Genomic DNA, 14,815 nt, shown 5'->3' with positions numbered 1-14,815 from the left:
ATGCCCTAAAGATAAAAAATATACATTTCTCTTGAAAAATTGAGCCTTTCTTTCTCCTTTCTCTGTTCAAGAGAAACTGTGATCTTTTAAAAGAAGCTTTATTTTTAAGAGCTTATGTAACCAAGCCTGGATTGAAACCTTGGAAGCTATTTGTTAAATTAGGCACTACTGTGCAGGTGTTACTCTTGACATATGCCGACTTCTAATAGCTTAGTTTTCACCCACAGCGCCGTGCTACGCTGCTCCTTCCAAATGAGTCACTTAACAAAGTTTTAGGAAAGTGATTCCAACTCTTTCACCTTATTTTTATCTCTCTGGTTTATTTTTATGGAGCAGGTAAAACACATGCAGGCAGAGAGCCTAGTCAGTCACTTGTAGTGTAACAGAAGGTGAGATGTACCCCTTACATTCTTACATTCTTACATTCTTTTATGTGTATAGTAAACACAATCGATATCTCACCGCTGTGTACCAAATTACGCTGATCGTCCCGAACAGGATCTGCAATTACAGCTCCAAACAAGGAGGCTGATTGGCACAGGTGGAGAATTATCACACGTAGATGAGGCCATGTTTGCAATTCGATAAAAAAAATAACCTTATGTGGATGATCCCTTCAATACATTTTCTGTAAAAGAGGCCTGGCTTCAAGCTCTGAAAGGTTAATAAGTAACGTAAGGATGAATAATAAATGTGCTCGTGGAGCTTTTGTAGCTCAAGTTTTCTTTGATGATAAATATCAGCACTTGATACTCTTAGAATTATTTAGAAGCAAGTGCAAGAATATTTTTAGTTTATCATCTGTTTTGGTCAGTGCTCAGATGTCAGTAGCTTAGTCTGCAGCAAAACGACACCAACACAAAGACAATGGAATGTAAAACCACTACAGTAAAACAAAAAAAGAAATTGGACAGTTCAGAACGCTGCAACAATGCTCCACATTGCCTGCGTCTATAAATAGGGTTACTTGGCTGCCTTTCCTTACACTGTTCCTCCGTGACTGCTGTTTTACCCTCGGCCTGCCACAGCAGTGCACAACTGTAATCCAAGCTCTTATGCAGCATGCAGCTCTGGTGGCTTGACACCCCTGACTCAGTGGATCACATCAGCCTCAGACATTGCTTCCAGTTTGCTCTGACCTCCAGCCTGCAAGAACTTTTCAAAGATATGAAGTAGACAAGAGGATTAACAAGGGTGCTGCGCGAGGCATGTTAGCCTGATACAGCGTAATATCAAATCAAAATTGTATCTTTGTTGCTTTTAATTCTCTAATCTAAAAACAGCTGCACAGCAGGAGTTAGTGTTTAAGAGCACATATTTGATAATTAACACTAGCAAAAAAGAGGCCAGTTACTGGGATGTTCTATATAACATATTAGAGGAAGTGAGACAATGTCCTTGAGAGAATATACAGTGGTAGAAACTGACCATTTTTAGGGATTTATGCGGCTTATTCCAGTCACTGGCTGCAGCAAACTTGAATGAGGACTGTCCCCAGGAGGACTCCACTTCGGGGACATTTGGCAAAGTGTGACACAATGTATTGCAGGCTGTGATATGACAAGCTTTCACAAGACATGTAAAGTCTTGTAGACTATCTGGTTAGCTAACAATGCAGAAAAAAAAGGTGGTTTGTTGAATGAGGGGCACGGAAAGAAAACCTGAAAAGCTGACAGCGACAGAGCAAAGCAACAAGCTATGTACAGCGCCCTATATTTGTGCCCTAAATTTACATCAGCATAATGTAGCAGTAGGAAGCTGGTCATCTAGACATAACATTAGTAGACATTTCTCAGTGTGGTGAACAATACCAGGCTCTCTTTCCAGTCCCTAGGTAACCAATGTGTGTATAAATATTTGATAAAATGTTTAGCAATGATAAGATTTCTTGTAAAATAAACCATTCTAGCAAAAAGGGAGTTCTTTCCATAATGTCCATACGCGTCTTGATGTCAGTAGATGTCTGACGCAGTGATCTGTGACGGAACAGAATCAGCCTCAGAGAACCAGACGGACGACGGCGAAACACAAACACATACTACGCAGTCTAAACAGAGCAGTTAGTGAAACCAGTGTCAGATATCCGGTCTAAGGTCACGGGTAATATTACTGCAAACTAGAAAATTGCACGCTGCAAATATAAATCAGTTCTCTGTCACTTGTTAGTTTGGGCCATTTATTTTACATGCCATTAATTCTGAATCGTTAATAAAATATTGCCGAGGAAGTTACTGATCGGTTTTTATTACGTAATTTATTTCATTTCATGTCTGGATTCCATAGCTCTGCTAAATTATTCATTGTGTTGTCTGGCTGCTGTGCTGCTCTCTATGAGACGTATAAAATACATTTATTCGGTCAGATTTTCTGCTCATGACACAGAGCAATAGTTTTAGTTAAACCAAAGAAAAAAATAAATAAATAAATATGTTATGTTTCACTGAAATTAAAAGTTTGTTTGCTGAGAAACCAAGTGCAGCATCAAATGACTCTGGATAGGTGTTCAGCTAATAATACTGATAGATTTTCAATATATGTTCGAAAATCCACCCTCAGTATCTGCACTATTCAAGCTGCTGGTTTGAAAGACAATATACCCATATGGAATCACTCTGTCTTCACTGCCCTCAAAAATATTATTAAGAAAGTGCACTCGATAAAGTCTGAAAAAAGTCACTGTTGGTGGTCCTCTAGCCTTTGACAACATTGCCCTCTGCTGGTTTTGAAATGCAAAGCATTCGTTTCCTGCAGCAGATTCACCTGCACTGATGCCAACAGAGTTATTACAGTGATATTAACATGCCACTGTTTCTGACATGAATGAATGTATGAAGTTAATGCATGATGTGATCTAAAGTGCACATCACAAAAACATGGAGTATTACATTTGGCAGCACATTATCTTCATGCATAAGTGGACTTTATCTATAATTCATTAGAGATTTATATTAGAGTGCCATGGACAAAGCCACTGCTCTCCAAAAAGATCATTTCTGCCCATCTGCAGCTTTCTAAACATTGTGTGAACAAACCAGAAGACTACTAGGATAGATGAGACCAAAGTAGAATTGTTTGGTTTAAATAAGAGGATTGTCTGAAGACAAAAAAACAACACTGCACTCCAGCACATGGGGGTGGTGATGTCCATTTTTTGAGCCATTGTAAATAAATAAATGCACAAGTATATTTCTGTTATGCTTGTTTGATTGGATTGTCTTTGTCATCTTTCAGGACTTGTGTGAAATAATTTTAATATTGTGTAAAGTTGTTTTTTGAGCACAAATGTAGAAAATTTTGAAAGGTGAAAATTCCTTTAGGCTGCACCAAATATAAGCAAGAGTGCACTGCAAAGAAATTCAATAATATTCTTCTGAAAAGTTGCATTTGGTGAACTCATCCTCAGCCTGCCGTGATGAATCATCCCTCCAGCAACGAGTAGGTTCCTGCGAATGATTGTGATGGTCTTCGAAAACAGTAGAAGAGTCAAGACTTTATTTGTATTTTCATTCATCCACAGTTCTCTGTGAACTCTTCAGACTTAGAGGCTTGAAACTTTCAGCTGCTGCAAAATTTATTAGGACTCGAACATGACAAATGGCACAATTATGTGGCTCATCATGATGTTTGTCATCATCAATCGTACGACTGCAAAGTCATTTTAAAATTGACCTCTATAAAGAAGCTTCAAATAGAGAATATAGATTTTTTTGTAATTGGAAATCTTATAGATATTCCCTGTTGTCCATATTATTTGAAGAGAAGCGTATCAGATGCAACAATTACAATAAAACCTGATTTACTAATTTGATAACCAACCCTATTTTGAAAAATTCTTTATGCAAATGTACCTATTATAAATGTATTACTTGCTTTAAAACTCTGATGTTAACTGCACTTTTTCCATATTTGGCCTCACTAATGGAAACAGAAAATTTAGATGTACCATATAATATATAGGTAAAAAAAAAAAACATGGTCAAACATCACTGAACTTTCAATATAAAAATAGTTTATTATGGGTTGCACTAAAGAAATATAACACTATTGTCTGCCCAGCAAAGACCACCACATACAGATAGAAGTACTGCTCTATTTTTATCTGCCAGGCTTCTGTTTGCCATTTAATAAAAATCTCACTAGAACTGACAACTCTAATACATTTTGTATTTTAGTCTCTAAAAATTCTATTGTTTTATTGGCAGCAACAAAAATGCAAACACGGTTTAATCGGTGGACCTATCATATGCAACGTCTTGCCAAAGTATGGCCCTAATCTTTAGGATTCGCTGAATGAATGGACACAAGTATGGAGCACAGAATAGAAAACAAGTGCAGATGTCTTAATGTTGTGTTGATATTGTCCAAACAAGAGAATGAAAACCACAATATGTTGCAGCTGAAACACGTGGGCATTTGGTTCTACATCATTTGAGTTTATGTAGATCTCGAAGATTTTTGTACCAAACTGTTTTATTTCTAGAGTCATCAATAATTGCAAAAAGATGAATACAAAGAATTGTATAACTATGAATTTTTGCATGCTGTGCTTGCCATTCTTCTTCTTGTAGTTTTATAAGCAATGTGTTGTGCCCAGTTTTATGATCTTTCACTCAGTTAAATTGTTTCCAGTGGCTGTATATCTTTTGCTCCTGAAGCATCAATACTGCCCACCTTTTGTAGAAACTAAAGACGTGCTCGCTGGCATCAGTGACTCATCTTCAGGTATCAGCTGTGCACACTGTCACTCTGTCCTTCCTCCTCTGCAGAGTCGTCGGAACTGTTTACCACTGCAGCACTGAGAGTATGGAGCTCCTCCAAAACACACAGGAGTCGCTCTGACAGGATACAGACAGGCCATTGGTCAGATCAGTCACATCTGTGCAAATATTAGGACTGTCTGACTCATGCAGGGTTAGGACATTTCTTACCATCTGCAGGTAGATGGACTTTTTCTCCTGTAGGGCAACTCCTCCCTGAAGGTGTTTGTCTGCTTCTCACTGAAGCAGCAGAGTTTGGCAGAACTGTTGTGTGACCTCTTGTATACTCCCTCGTCAGACCTCTCTCAGCAACAGAGACCTGGAACAGATTCAGGTCATAGGACACAGAAACAAAAAGTTTTCACAATAGCTTTAAAAAGTCTTACCGGCAGTAGTTTTTTGTCCTTCTCGGTCTCTCCCAGTTGTTTATTCAGGACTTCCTTCTTTGTGCTTTCTCTCTCCCAGTGTTGAGTTTCTTTCATCTCATCCTGTTTCCTCACTGCCTCTCTCTCAAACTGCCGCAAAGTCATAACTGCAACGGACAATACATACAGATCAAAACCCACAGGGACTTGCTGCTATATACTGTGCAAACAATTTTCAATCATATTACATCACAGTCTGCATTACAGATATAACTTCACCCCCCCATGTTAAGCTCCAGTGGGCTGAGGCTGCATGGTGCTAATCCTACTACCTGCTTTGGTGTGTTCTCTCCTGGCTGTATTGACTTGAACCTCCATCTCTCTCAGCTTCTCAGCACACTGGTTCTCGATCTCAGATACTTTTTCCTGCAGGGCTGAAGGGGGACATCAAATGCTCCTCAATAAAGGATCTCGCACATTGAGTATAATGCTGTACGTAAGTACCTCAGGGGATGAAGTGGCTTTTATTGCATCTGTTAGTTTTTATTTTATTTATTTATTTTCTTTTTTTTTTTTTTTTCAGATAGCAACACAGCATGGCGGTAGCAGTACTTTAGGTCAAAGCACTTCTATTTTGTTTTTAAATTATAGCTAGTGGCAAACATTTCTTGATTGTTCCAGCAAAGGTAAAGTAGTATACAGTGAAGCAATTTAAGAGCTGGCATTTAAAAGAAATTAAAACAAACTACCCCACTAAAGTGGCTGTAATGAATCACTTTACATTGAAAGCGGGTTACGACGTGTATATGTTCCAGTTAACTCTCACTGCTCACATGGCACTGATTGTGTTGAGACACAGAAGACAGACTTAGACCTTGACTGGAGCTACTTAGACCAGATGTGTCCTATGCTGCTCTACAAGTGCTCAATGAAACAGCAATCACCAAGTGACATTTTATACTAGCCATTTGATAAAGACTGCATCCTTAAGAATTTTCAATGTGAGTGATGGGCATCAAACTCAACAGAACACAAGGTATAGTTACAGCAAGAAAAGACAGTTTTAGTGAACAAATAGACATCTAATTATTATCTGAAGGCTTCATTGCAGGTTTAAAGTTAAGTCTCCAGGACGGACCGTTTAACCAAACTCCCTGAACAACTACAGTCAAGGAGCTATTAAGCATATCACTTAATCCCCACCAAGCTACAGATCAGTTGAGACTACCTTAGGAGTGTGAATATGAGTGGATGAAGGACCTCCCTGATAAAAGACAGTCATGTAACTTAAGATAGCTGCAGCCTCACCCTGTTCACTGTGCTCCTGCTGGCTGAGCAGCTCACAACGGAGTTTCTCCACATTGACCTTGCTGTCCTCCAGCTGGGCCTGGATCTGCTGCAGGCTCTCCTCAGCCTTCTCCCTACCAGCTACTGCTTGTTGGGCCTCCACCCAGCTCTGCTCCAGCTCCTGTTGCTGCTGCCTGACTTTATTCTCAACTGAGGAGGACGCACAGTGTGAACTGAGACACATACATTGCCAAAATGTGGATACACATAGATAAACAGATAATGTTGTATAACCGGCGCTGTGACCAATAAAGAGTCTCACATTGTTCTTTCAAGTCAGTCAGAGCTTTCTCGATGAGCTCTGGGGTTCTTTTCAGCTCTTGAGTGAGTTTATCTCTCTCTTCGCACACCAAACTATGCTCTATCTGGAGGTTTCTGATGCTGCAGGGCAACAAAAATAACACGGCAGATCAAATAAAGTGGCAGAAAGTCAAGCAGAGAGGAAGAAAAGCATCTGCAAGTTGTATAACAGAGTAAGCCAAACAAAAAAGGGGACTTTTTACATGATTTATAATCCTCTGATCTGATATTACGTGAAGTTGTCAGATTGTAAAATACTAAAACATGGGTTATGTGTATTAATACCTCACACTGATTTCCATTTTTAACTTAAGCTTTGTAAAAAAAATATTCTCTAATAAGATAAACAAACCTGTCAGAAGTCTCTTTTGTCTGTTTACAAGCCCGCTCAACCTTCTGCAGAGCTGCTCTCCTCATAACCAAAGCTGTAATACAAATACATTGTGATGTTCAAACTTTCATAGAAATATAGACTACGAATTGAAGTACTGCTCTTTTAGTACATCTGTACATTGGATCGTCTCCACTCGTCTTTTAGCGAAAGTTAGCCTCTGGGCAAAAGTGTTGAGCCTAGCGTTAGCTACGTCCACTTCTGCCACCTTGCTTCCAAATGTGTGACTGAACCTGTAAGATAAAGCCAACATGTGTAAGCAGTTGTTTTGTTCTTTCTTTCTACTACTCTAATTTAGCAAAAAATGTTCTCTTTGTTTTACCTATGCACTGCCTCTTTCAGAGTTTGATGTTCAGCCTCCGCTTTCTGGCATTGTGACTTCAGCTGAGCATTCTCCTTGTGAACCTTGGCCAATTCTTGTTTCAAAGCCTAGAAAGAAAAACACATAATTTACAGAGTATCTTACGCAAATCTGTTTTACTATTTTAACTGCCATGTACTGTAACTGTAACGTCTTGCCCCAGCTGTTGTTCTTAAAACCTTAACAGCTTTTAGAACCTCGCAAAGTTTTAAGGTAGTCAGCATTATCTGCTGTGGTAAAAATGTATCAGCGTTTATCACTTTCTTAAACACACCCAAGTTTACTGCGCATCATCAGAATTTCAGACAGCCTAGTAAATCACATCAGAGGGTCTGGTACTAACCTCTTTTTCCACTCTCTCTAGGTCCAGCTCAGCTATCCTGTCATGTAAACTGTGTTGGAGCACATTAGCCCGGTGCTGCTCCTGCTGGAGCTGCTGCTCCGCAGATCTGACCTGAAACAGATCAATACAACACCACATTTTAAAAACAGTTTCAGACACATTGGGTGTGATTGTTCTGTGGTACCAGAGGGGACTATGTTCGCACTTTTGAAAGAAGTTTATCCTTCTCTCCTCTTAGCTCGATGTCCTTTGAGCGAAGTTGGATGCACATCTTGAACACTTTCTCTCTCCAAAGCTGAAGCATTTCAAGGCCTTCAGACCCAGTCTTAAGAAGAGGATCTGCTGAGGTCTATTGAAACACACACACATACAGTATAGTAAGCACATGCACAAACATTAAACACTCCACCTTGATGAATTCTAAATCTTCGGTATGCTAAATCTTTTCAAAAAGTTGAGCATTTTTTCCTCTCTTTCCAAAAGTACAACATACAACATGTTTAAGTACTAAAACTAAAGCAAGGATGCTTTCAAATATAGTTATTATTTATCAGTGTGAGGGTCTAACCATCTGTAGTGATATTTGTTTTTGCTGCTAAAGACAATTCTACATATTTCTGGCTCTATGATTTGGGCAGTGTCATATTCTGCAAAATGAATATGGTATGGACCAGGTGCCTTCCTTGAGAATGACAATCTAAGGATTTAAAGGTCCCTACAACGTTTGCACAATACTGTTTATTGATGCATTATCAGTTTTTCAAAACTGTCTGTGCACTCTTTACCACACAACAACTGTGTAACCTCCAAAAAGTTACTCACTGTGATAATTACCTAACTAAAGAAAGTTTTCTTAAAAATTAATTAAAAAATATATATAAAAATAAAAGTGTTTTTCCTGCAAAGTCATTCTGTATATATAAAAGATTTGAACAGAGCACCCTGCTGAAGTTTTCATCCAGCTGACTTAATTAGGGCTTTGCCATCCTTTCTTAAACCCTGAGTGCTTTGGAAAGTGGTCACACTGAGGACATTGATAATCCATAAAGTGCACTCTCTCTACAGACCATTTATTCCAGATTTTTCAGATAACACTAGAAGTGAAAACGTAACAGCCTACAGACAACAACGTGTAACATGTAAAGACTCACTTTCTTCATCTTCTCTTCTTGAAGGGCAAGTATCTCATTCACAGAGTTCAGCCTGACTGTCAAAAGCTCTGCAGTTGTCTGAAGAGCAACTTTCTCTTTGTTCAGCCTCTACAAAAGGTACAAGATTAAAATTGAAAAAGACACATAATGAGGTGAATTATTACAACATGAATCTTAATTCATATATTCATTACTCAATTGCACCACTGTTCTTCCTTTAGTCTTGTGAAAAGAGTTTAAAAGACCCATGCAATTACTTTACAGTAGGCTCATTATAATCAATACTGTTTATATTGTCTCCACCTCAACAGCTTCATTTAGTCGTTCCTTCTCTCCTTTCTCTGGGGTAAACTGGCCAATGTAATTTCTGAGGCTGTGCAGTGTTGCAGACTGTGTTTCAAAATCTTGTCCCATTTGGCTGAAAAATAACCAACAAAAAAAATCTGTGAATCTGAATACAAAGCACTTAGAATGTTTAGATCTTTTCAGTTTTAGATTGAATGTGGTACCTTAAATGTTCTTTCAGACCATCTCTCTCAGTAGAAACTTCCATCAAGGTGCTTTTTAGCTGCAGAACCTCTGAGGTCATTGACTGAATGCTGTCTTGTAGTTCTCTGTTTGTTTTCCTTACTGCACCCAACTCTGCACAATGGGATGCATTCAACTGTTGCAGCTGAGGATGAGGAGAGAAAATTTAAGACGTACAAATTAGGATGTAAGTCGTTGCTTTACTAACTTTCCTCCAGAGGAGAGTCAGGCTGAAGGGTCAAGCAAACTTTATATACAAGATTAATTACTACATTTCTGTGCAACACACCTCCACCGCTCTATTCTTTTGCATTTCCTCCAGTTGTTCTGACAGTCTAAGAGTCTGCTGTTTGGCCTCCTCTTCAACCTGCAACTTGCCCATTTCAGCCTTCAAAGCAAGCTCCCGGGACTCCTCCTTGCTCTTCTCTACATCTCTCCTCAGTTTCTTAATTTCGTCCCCAGCCTCTGCTTTCAGTCTTTCAAGCTGCAAAAAACAGAAATATTAAACATAGAAATCTCCCTTTCAGAAACTAATCATAATGAAGTTGTTAAATTAAAGGCAACAAAAACCTATTGTTAAAACAACAAAACTGCACATAAAAGATCAGACTACAAGCTGCCAAGATGAACAACAAGATGCCAGTAACTCTCAGGTGACCTTTGTCTACATGAGTGTTGAAATGAAATGTTTTGTCTGTAAACATCATTACCTGCAAGCCTATTTTCTCCTTCTGTGCAATGCAGAGATTGAGCTCCTCTCTGATTTGGCTGAGTTCAGTCATAGCCTTAGACAGTTCTTCACGCACTGCTTCCGACTCATGGCTGTGTCTGTTGTGGAAAGGTTAACAGTAATCTTCTCTCTGAAATGTTAAGTCACACAGAGAATGTGCGACCAACCTGCAACATACTGCATTATAACATAAGCAGATCTCAAACCTGTTCAGGGCAGAGTCTTTGTCTCTCATCTCTGTCCTGTATCTGTCTGCAGTCTCCTTCAGGGCCTCCACCTGCCCCTTCAACCTCTCAGCCTCAGCCTTGTGCTTTTCTGCCTCCAGCCGCCACTCTGACTCCAATCTGGACCACTGCTCACTTCTCTCTGTAGATCTGCATTTAAGGAAAAGAGGGGCTATTAATATTTCCCAGTTTTCCATCTATGTGGCTGACAAAATGTGTGACCACATAAAAACATATTGTAGCAATACCTTGCCCTAATGTCTGACAGGTGATTTACAGAGGCCCTTTCTTGTAGCATCATGATCCTCTGATTTTCCTTCCTAAGCTCCAAGATTTCCTTTTGAGCCTGAGTTATGGCGAGCCATGGATTGGCAGGACTGGCATCCCCCGATGGTACTGATGTTATTCCTGGCTTTATCCAGGAGATGTTCGGAAGAGTAGCTGGGATTTGAATGCTACTGTGTGCACCACCAGACTGGAGATTTGATGCAAAGTGCGATGGAGGTACAAGATCCGCCTGGATTGTACCTATATAACATAAAATAATGTATTTACATGCATTAGCTAGTCTAGCTATATTTAGCACTTAGCTAGTATAAGGTTTCTTATGTACCTACGTCAAGTCTGCCTATAGGCTACAGAAATTTAAAGATTAACATAGAAACGTATTTTCCTGCAAAGCAACTTCTAGTTCTTGTTAGTTATTAGTTAACGTGAGAGTTGCAAATGCGGACTAGATAAAAGCGTGTATTCACGGTTTACATGTAAGCTAACGTTTGCTAGTTAACTTTCACTTGAACTCAACTTAAAGTTACGTGAAAATGACAGATAAAACTACGTCTACATGCAACTTACGTGAAGCTGCCGGTGAGGCGAACTCGGTGGGTACAATGAGTCTTTCTTTTCCCAAGTTATGTTTCTCCATGTTAATGTGAAGTCTTACTCCAAACAGGAAGCAGTCTGAAGTTACCTTTTCGTATTTATTCTCCCGCGAGTCACGTCATTCCCCGTTGCCTTAGTTACGGCTTACAGCGGTAACCTTGGAAGCTCTCAGTTTGGACAGTTTTAAACGTTAGCAAACTTCTAATGCTGCCGTTACACATAGGTTAGATTACAATCGCCAACGGCAATAGACGGCAAAAGTGGCAGTTTTAATTAACTTCTATTAAATGTATTGGTTTATCGAGCATAACAACGCGTTAAAGCAGCGCGGTGCATCACGGGAAACTAGGTTGGTGTTTCCCTATTTCGTGTCTTGCAGGGGGTTCTTTCTCATAGGCTACAATCAAATACCTCTGAATCACGCCTCTGCAGTACCCCTGTTAGTGTGCGTTGGAGTGCAGCATTCATCTGTGATTTATAAAGTCCAGGACACAACTTGGTTATCAGTTTTCCTGATAGACTGTATTCATAGCAGCAAATATTAATTGCAGATGGAAGTATAGACGGATCCTGTGAGTCTGACTGACACAAGGTATTCTGTTATAGGAGGTCTGTGATGGGTAGGAGGGTCTCAGACTCATAAAACTAGAAGGATGTACTGGGTAGATTGAAATTGCGACATATTTTTGGTTTAGATAGGTTGGAATGACAAAAAGCAATATAAATAATATGAAATTAATTTCCTGGTGTGCCCGCCTGCCCATTAGTGTGATATATAAGACCATTAATAGAAGTGTACATTATTCTATATATTCTAGGAGATAAATATGTGCAATGATTAATGGGAATGTGCCATTTTATTCTCCTGAAGATGGTTCTGTGATGCATTTTCATTCATTCATTATAAAGATGTTAAGAGACATTATTGTGATAATTAATGGAAGATGAGTTCAGTGTAAATGCCCTTAATGAGGTGATAACCTGAAACTATGTCATTCCTTCTTTGCCTGGGACTCCCTCACCTCAAGAGCACCCAAGGGTGTCTGACAGCCAGTCTATTTCTGCATAATATCACCAGTCTGGCAGAAAGAGCAGTAAGAGCAGGTTTGAATGGTAATTGGTAGTAATTTGGTTATATAACCTTATTTGTGGGTTGCGTTACATCTATGAATACTCTGTGTTACCTGCAATTAGCAATATATCAATAATTATCAAGCCATCATCCTGTACAACTCTTCATCTGTGTGTGACAGATGACACTCTGGATTATTGTTTTGTTGTTCGTTTGTTTTTTGTTTTGTTTTTGCACATTTGCACATGGTTGTTTAATTATTGGTTGTAAATTCATTTAATTTCATAGCATAATTTCATTTCTTTTTTTAATATTCACTTTTTTTAATATTCACTTATAATTCTTGTAAATATTGTGTATATGGAGTTTTTGTTTTTGTTTTTCAATTTTTTATTTTATTTTTTGTTATATATTATGTATGGGGTGGCTGTACATTGCTGCTGCAACTGTGAAATTTCCCAGTCTGGGATTAATAACGCCTCTATCTATCTATCTATCTATCTATCTATCTATTGCATATTTCTGTGCGCTCACCTTCCTCCTTCCTCTGCAACGCATTTGTGCCTTAAATCCATAATCAGTAAACATGTGGCTACCTTCATAGAAAGGGCTGCACCTTTTTCTATATATTCAACATTAATCCGGCTATATTCACATAAACCACCATATATTTTATACATCGTGTTGTGTTATTTTCCTCTGGTGTCTTCCGCAGCATTTCTGTACACTATATCCTCTTCTGTATTGCTGCTGTGACCCACTTTTCCCTGGGGTTCATTAAAGTTTCATCTAATCTAATCTATTTATGGTGCATTCAAGGAACAAAGAGACATTTTAGTTTGATTAATATGCATACATTATTGCATATACTGTAGATGCAAGGTGCCAATACGGTAAAATAAGCTGATAGAGGAAAAGGGTGCATAACTACCTCAACAAACGACAAAAATATACGGTGCACTGCCAAGAGAAACAAGGGATGCTTGTGGAGCATAATAGACGGTGGATCTCGGATAAAATAATCAATGTAGTGAAGTAGTTGTTTGAGAGGCATAGAGGGAGTCCTGTATATTATTTGGACATGCTGGTATTGTATCTTCTTAGCACGTGCCAGACACTGCAGTAGGTCTTCAAGTACAAAACACAGGAAGAGAAAAAAAGGGATGGGACCACTGGGAATCCTGTCAACAAAGGCAACACTGACCTTATCGAAAAGAGGTCAGAATTAAGATGCTCTACCTTGAGCTTATTAGGGTGAATATTTACCACAGACACTGCTTGGAAGGAAAACTAAGTATTTTACAAAAGGGAGACAGCAGAGTGTAAACTGTCCCCAATAAATGGTATACTGGCCTGGGTCCAGATTGTAGCATCCCTTCTTAGGTCTTCTCTGGGGTCTCCTCCCTGTTGGATGTGCTGTGGAGGCATCCTAATACGAGCCTAATAAGAACAAACCAAGCTCAGTCCTTTCAAGATCTTAAGGGAGAACCCCGGCTCACTTGGAGGGAGGCTCCTTTTAGGCACTTGTAACAGCAGTCTTGTTGTTTCAGTCACTACCCATTGTTTTGTGACCACAGGGCAGTGTCACTTATATCCATTAGTTCATTTGAGTTCTCTTTCACAACAGAAAAGTAAGTCTCTATCTATGCCTTCTTAGAGCAACTTCCAGACCTATTTGGCAGTGTCAAGGAGCCTTTTGGAAGGCAACAGAACCTATTAGGTCCATGGCCTCATTAAACTCTTCCCATACCTGAGTTTGTCCAACTCCTATACCCTATCACTGAGCATATTTTACATAGGAAAGAAACAACATGTGGGCCCAACAGGTGAGGTAAAAGGGTTGCGGTGCATGGCCAGGAATGTCACTAGGAAGTTGTAGACTGATGTCTGGCTGCACTCTGGCTTTTGGGACACTGACTTGGGCAAATCCAACACTGTACCTAACTGTCAGACTAGCACAGTTTTCTCTTTTTGAGCCTATGATGCCATGGCAAAAGTCCTTTATAAACAGTTGAGTTGATCTGTCTGTCAAGTATACATCCATACCTTTCAATTAGAAATGAAAACAAACATATTTCTTGTGTTCTGAAGGACTAGTATCTTAGCATCCTCATAACCACAGAAGTTGTTTCATCTTTATCCCCAATCAAGCTGATTCAGCTTTCATTTGGAGTTCATGCAGAGAAACTGCCCATGACTGCAAATATCTGCACTGGAAAGTGTGTCTTTAATTAAAATGTCTTAAATTTGCACACAAACCTGTTGGACTTTTCACATGCCACACGGTTACTGCGTCCAACGCGGTTTGAAACGGATATAAGTGGGCAGTTTCTCTCTCCCAAGAACTGTAGAAACAGTCCATCC

The 14,815-nt window shown here is 39.3% G+C and overlaps 1 protein-coding gene across 1 annotated transcript; it reads right to left on the bottom strand.

Annotated features, from left to right (window-relative positions):
• Nucleotides 1-3,823: 3,823 nt before the first annotated feature.
• cchcr1 (coiled-coil alpha-helical rod protein 1) lies at nt 3,824-12,101 on the bottom strand. The gene is made up of 19 exons (XM_084565197.1): nt 11,353-12,101; nt 10,746-11,025; nt 10,480-10,647; nt 10,254-10,371; nt 9,833-10,027; nt 9,525-9,688; nt 9,319-9,433; nt 9,016-9,123; nt 8,070-8,213; nt 7,865-7,975; nt 7,483-7,589; nt 7,281-7,393; nt 7,122-7,194; nt 6,732-6,850; nt 6,431-6,619; nt 5,455-5,556; nt 5,144-5,289; nt 4,929-5,076; nt 3,824-4,835 (listed from the first exon to the last, which is right to left on the bottom strand). Exons 1-19 carry the CDS (start codon nt 11,420-11,422, stop codon nt 4,726-4,728), a joined length of 2,580 nt encoding a protein of 859 aa, XP_084421323.1. The 5' UTR covers nt 11,423-12,101; the 3' UTR covers nt 3,824-4,725.
• Nucleotides 12,102-14,815: the final 2,714 nt, after the last annotated feature.

The sequence above is a fragment of the Chelon labrosus genome (genome assembly GCF_963514085.1).
Source record: "Chelon labrosus genome assembly, chromosome: 17".
NCBI lineage: Eukaryota > Metazoa > Chordata > Actinopteri > Mugiliformes > Mugilidae > Chelon > Chelon labrosus.
Note: the sequence above shows the minus strand (reverse complement) of the source record. Positions and strands in the feature narration are given on the sequence as shown.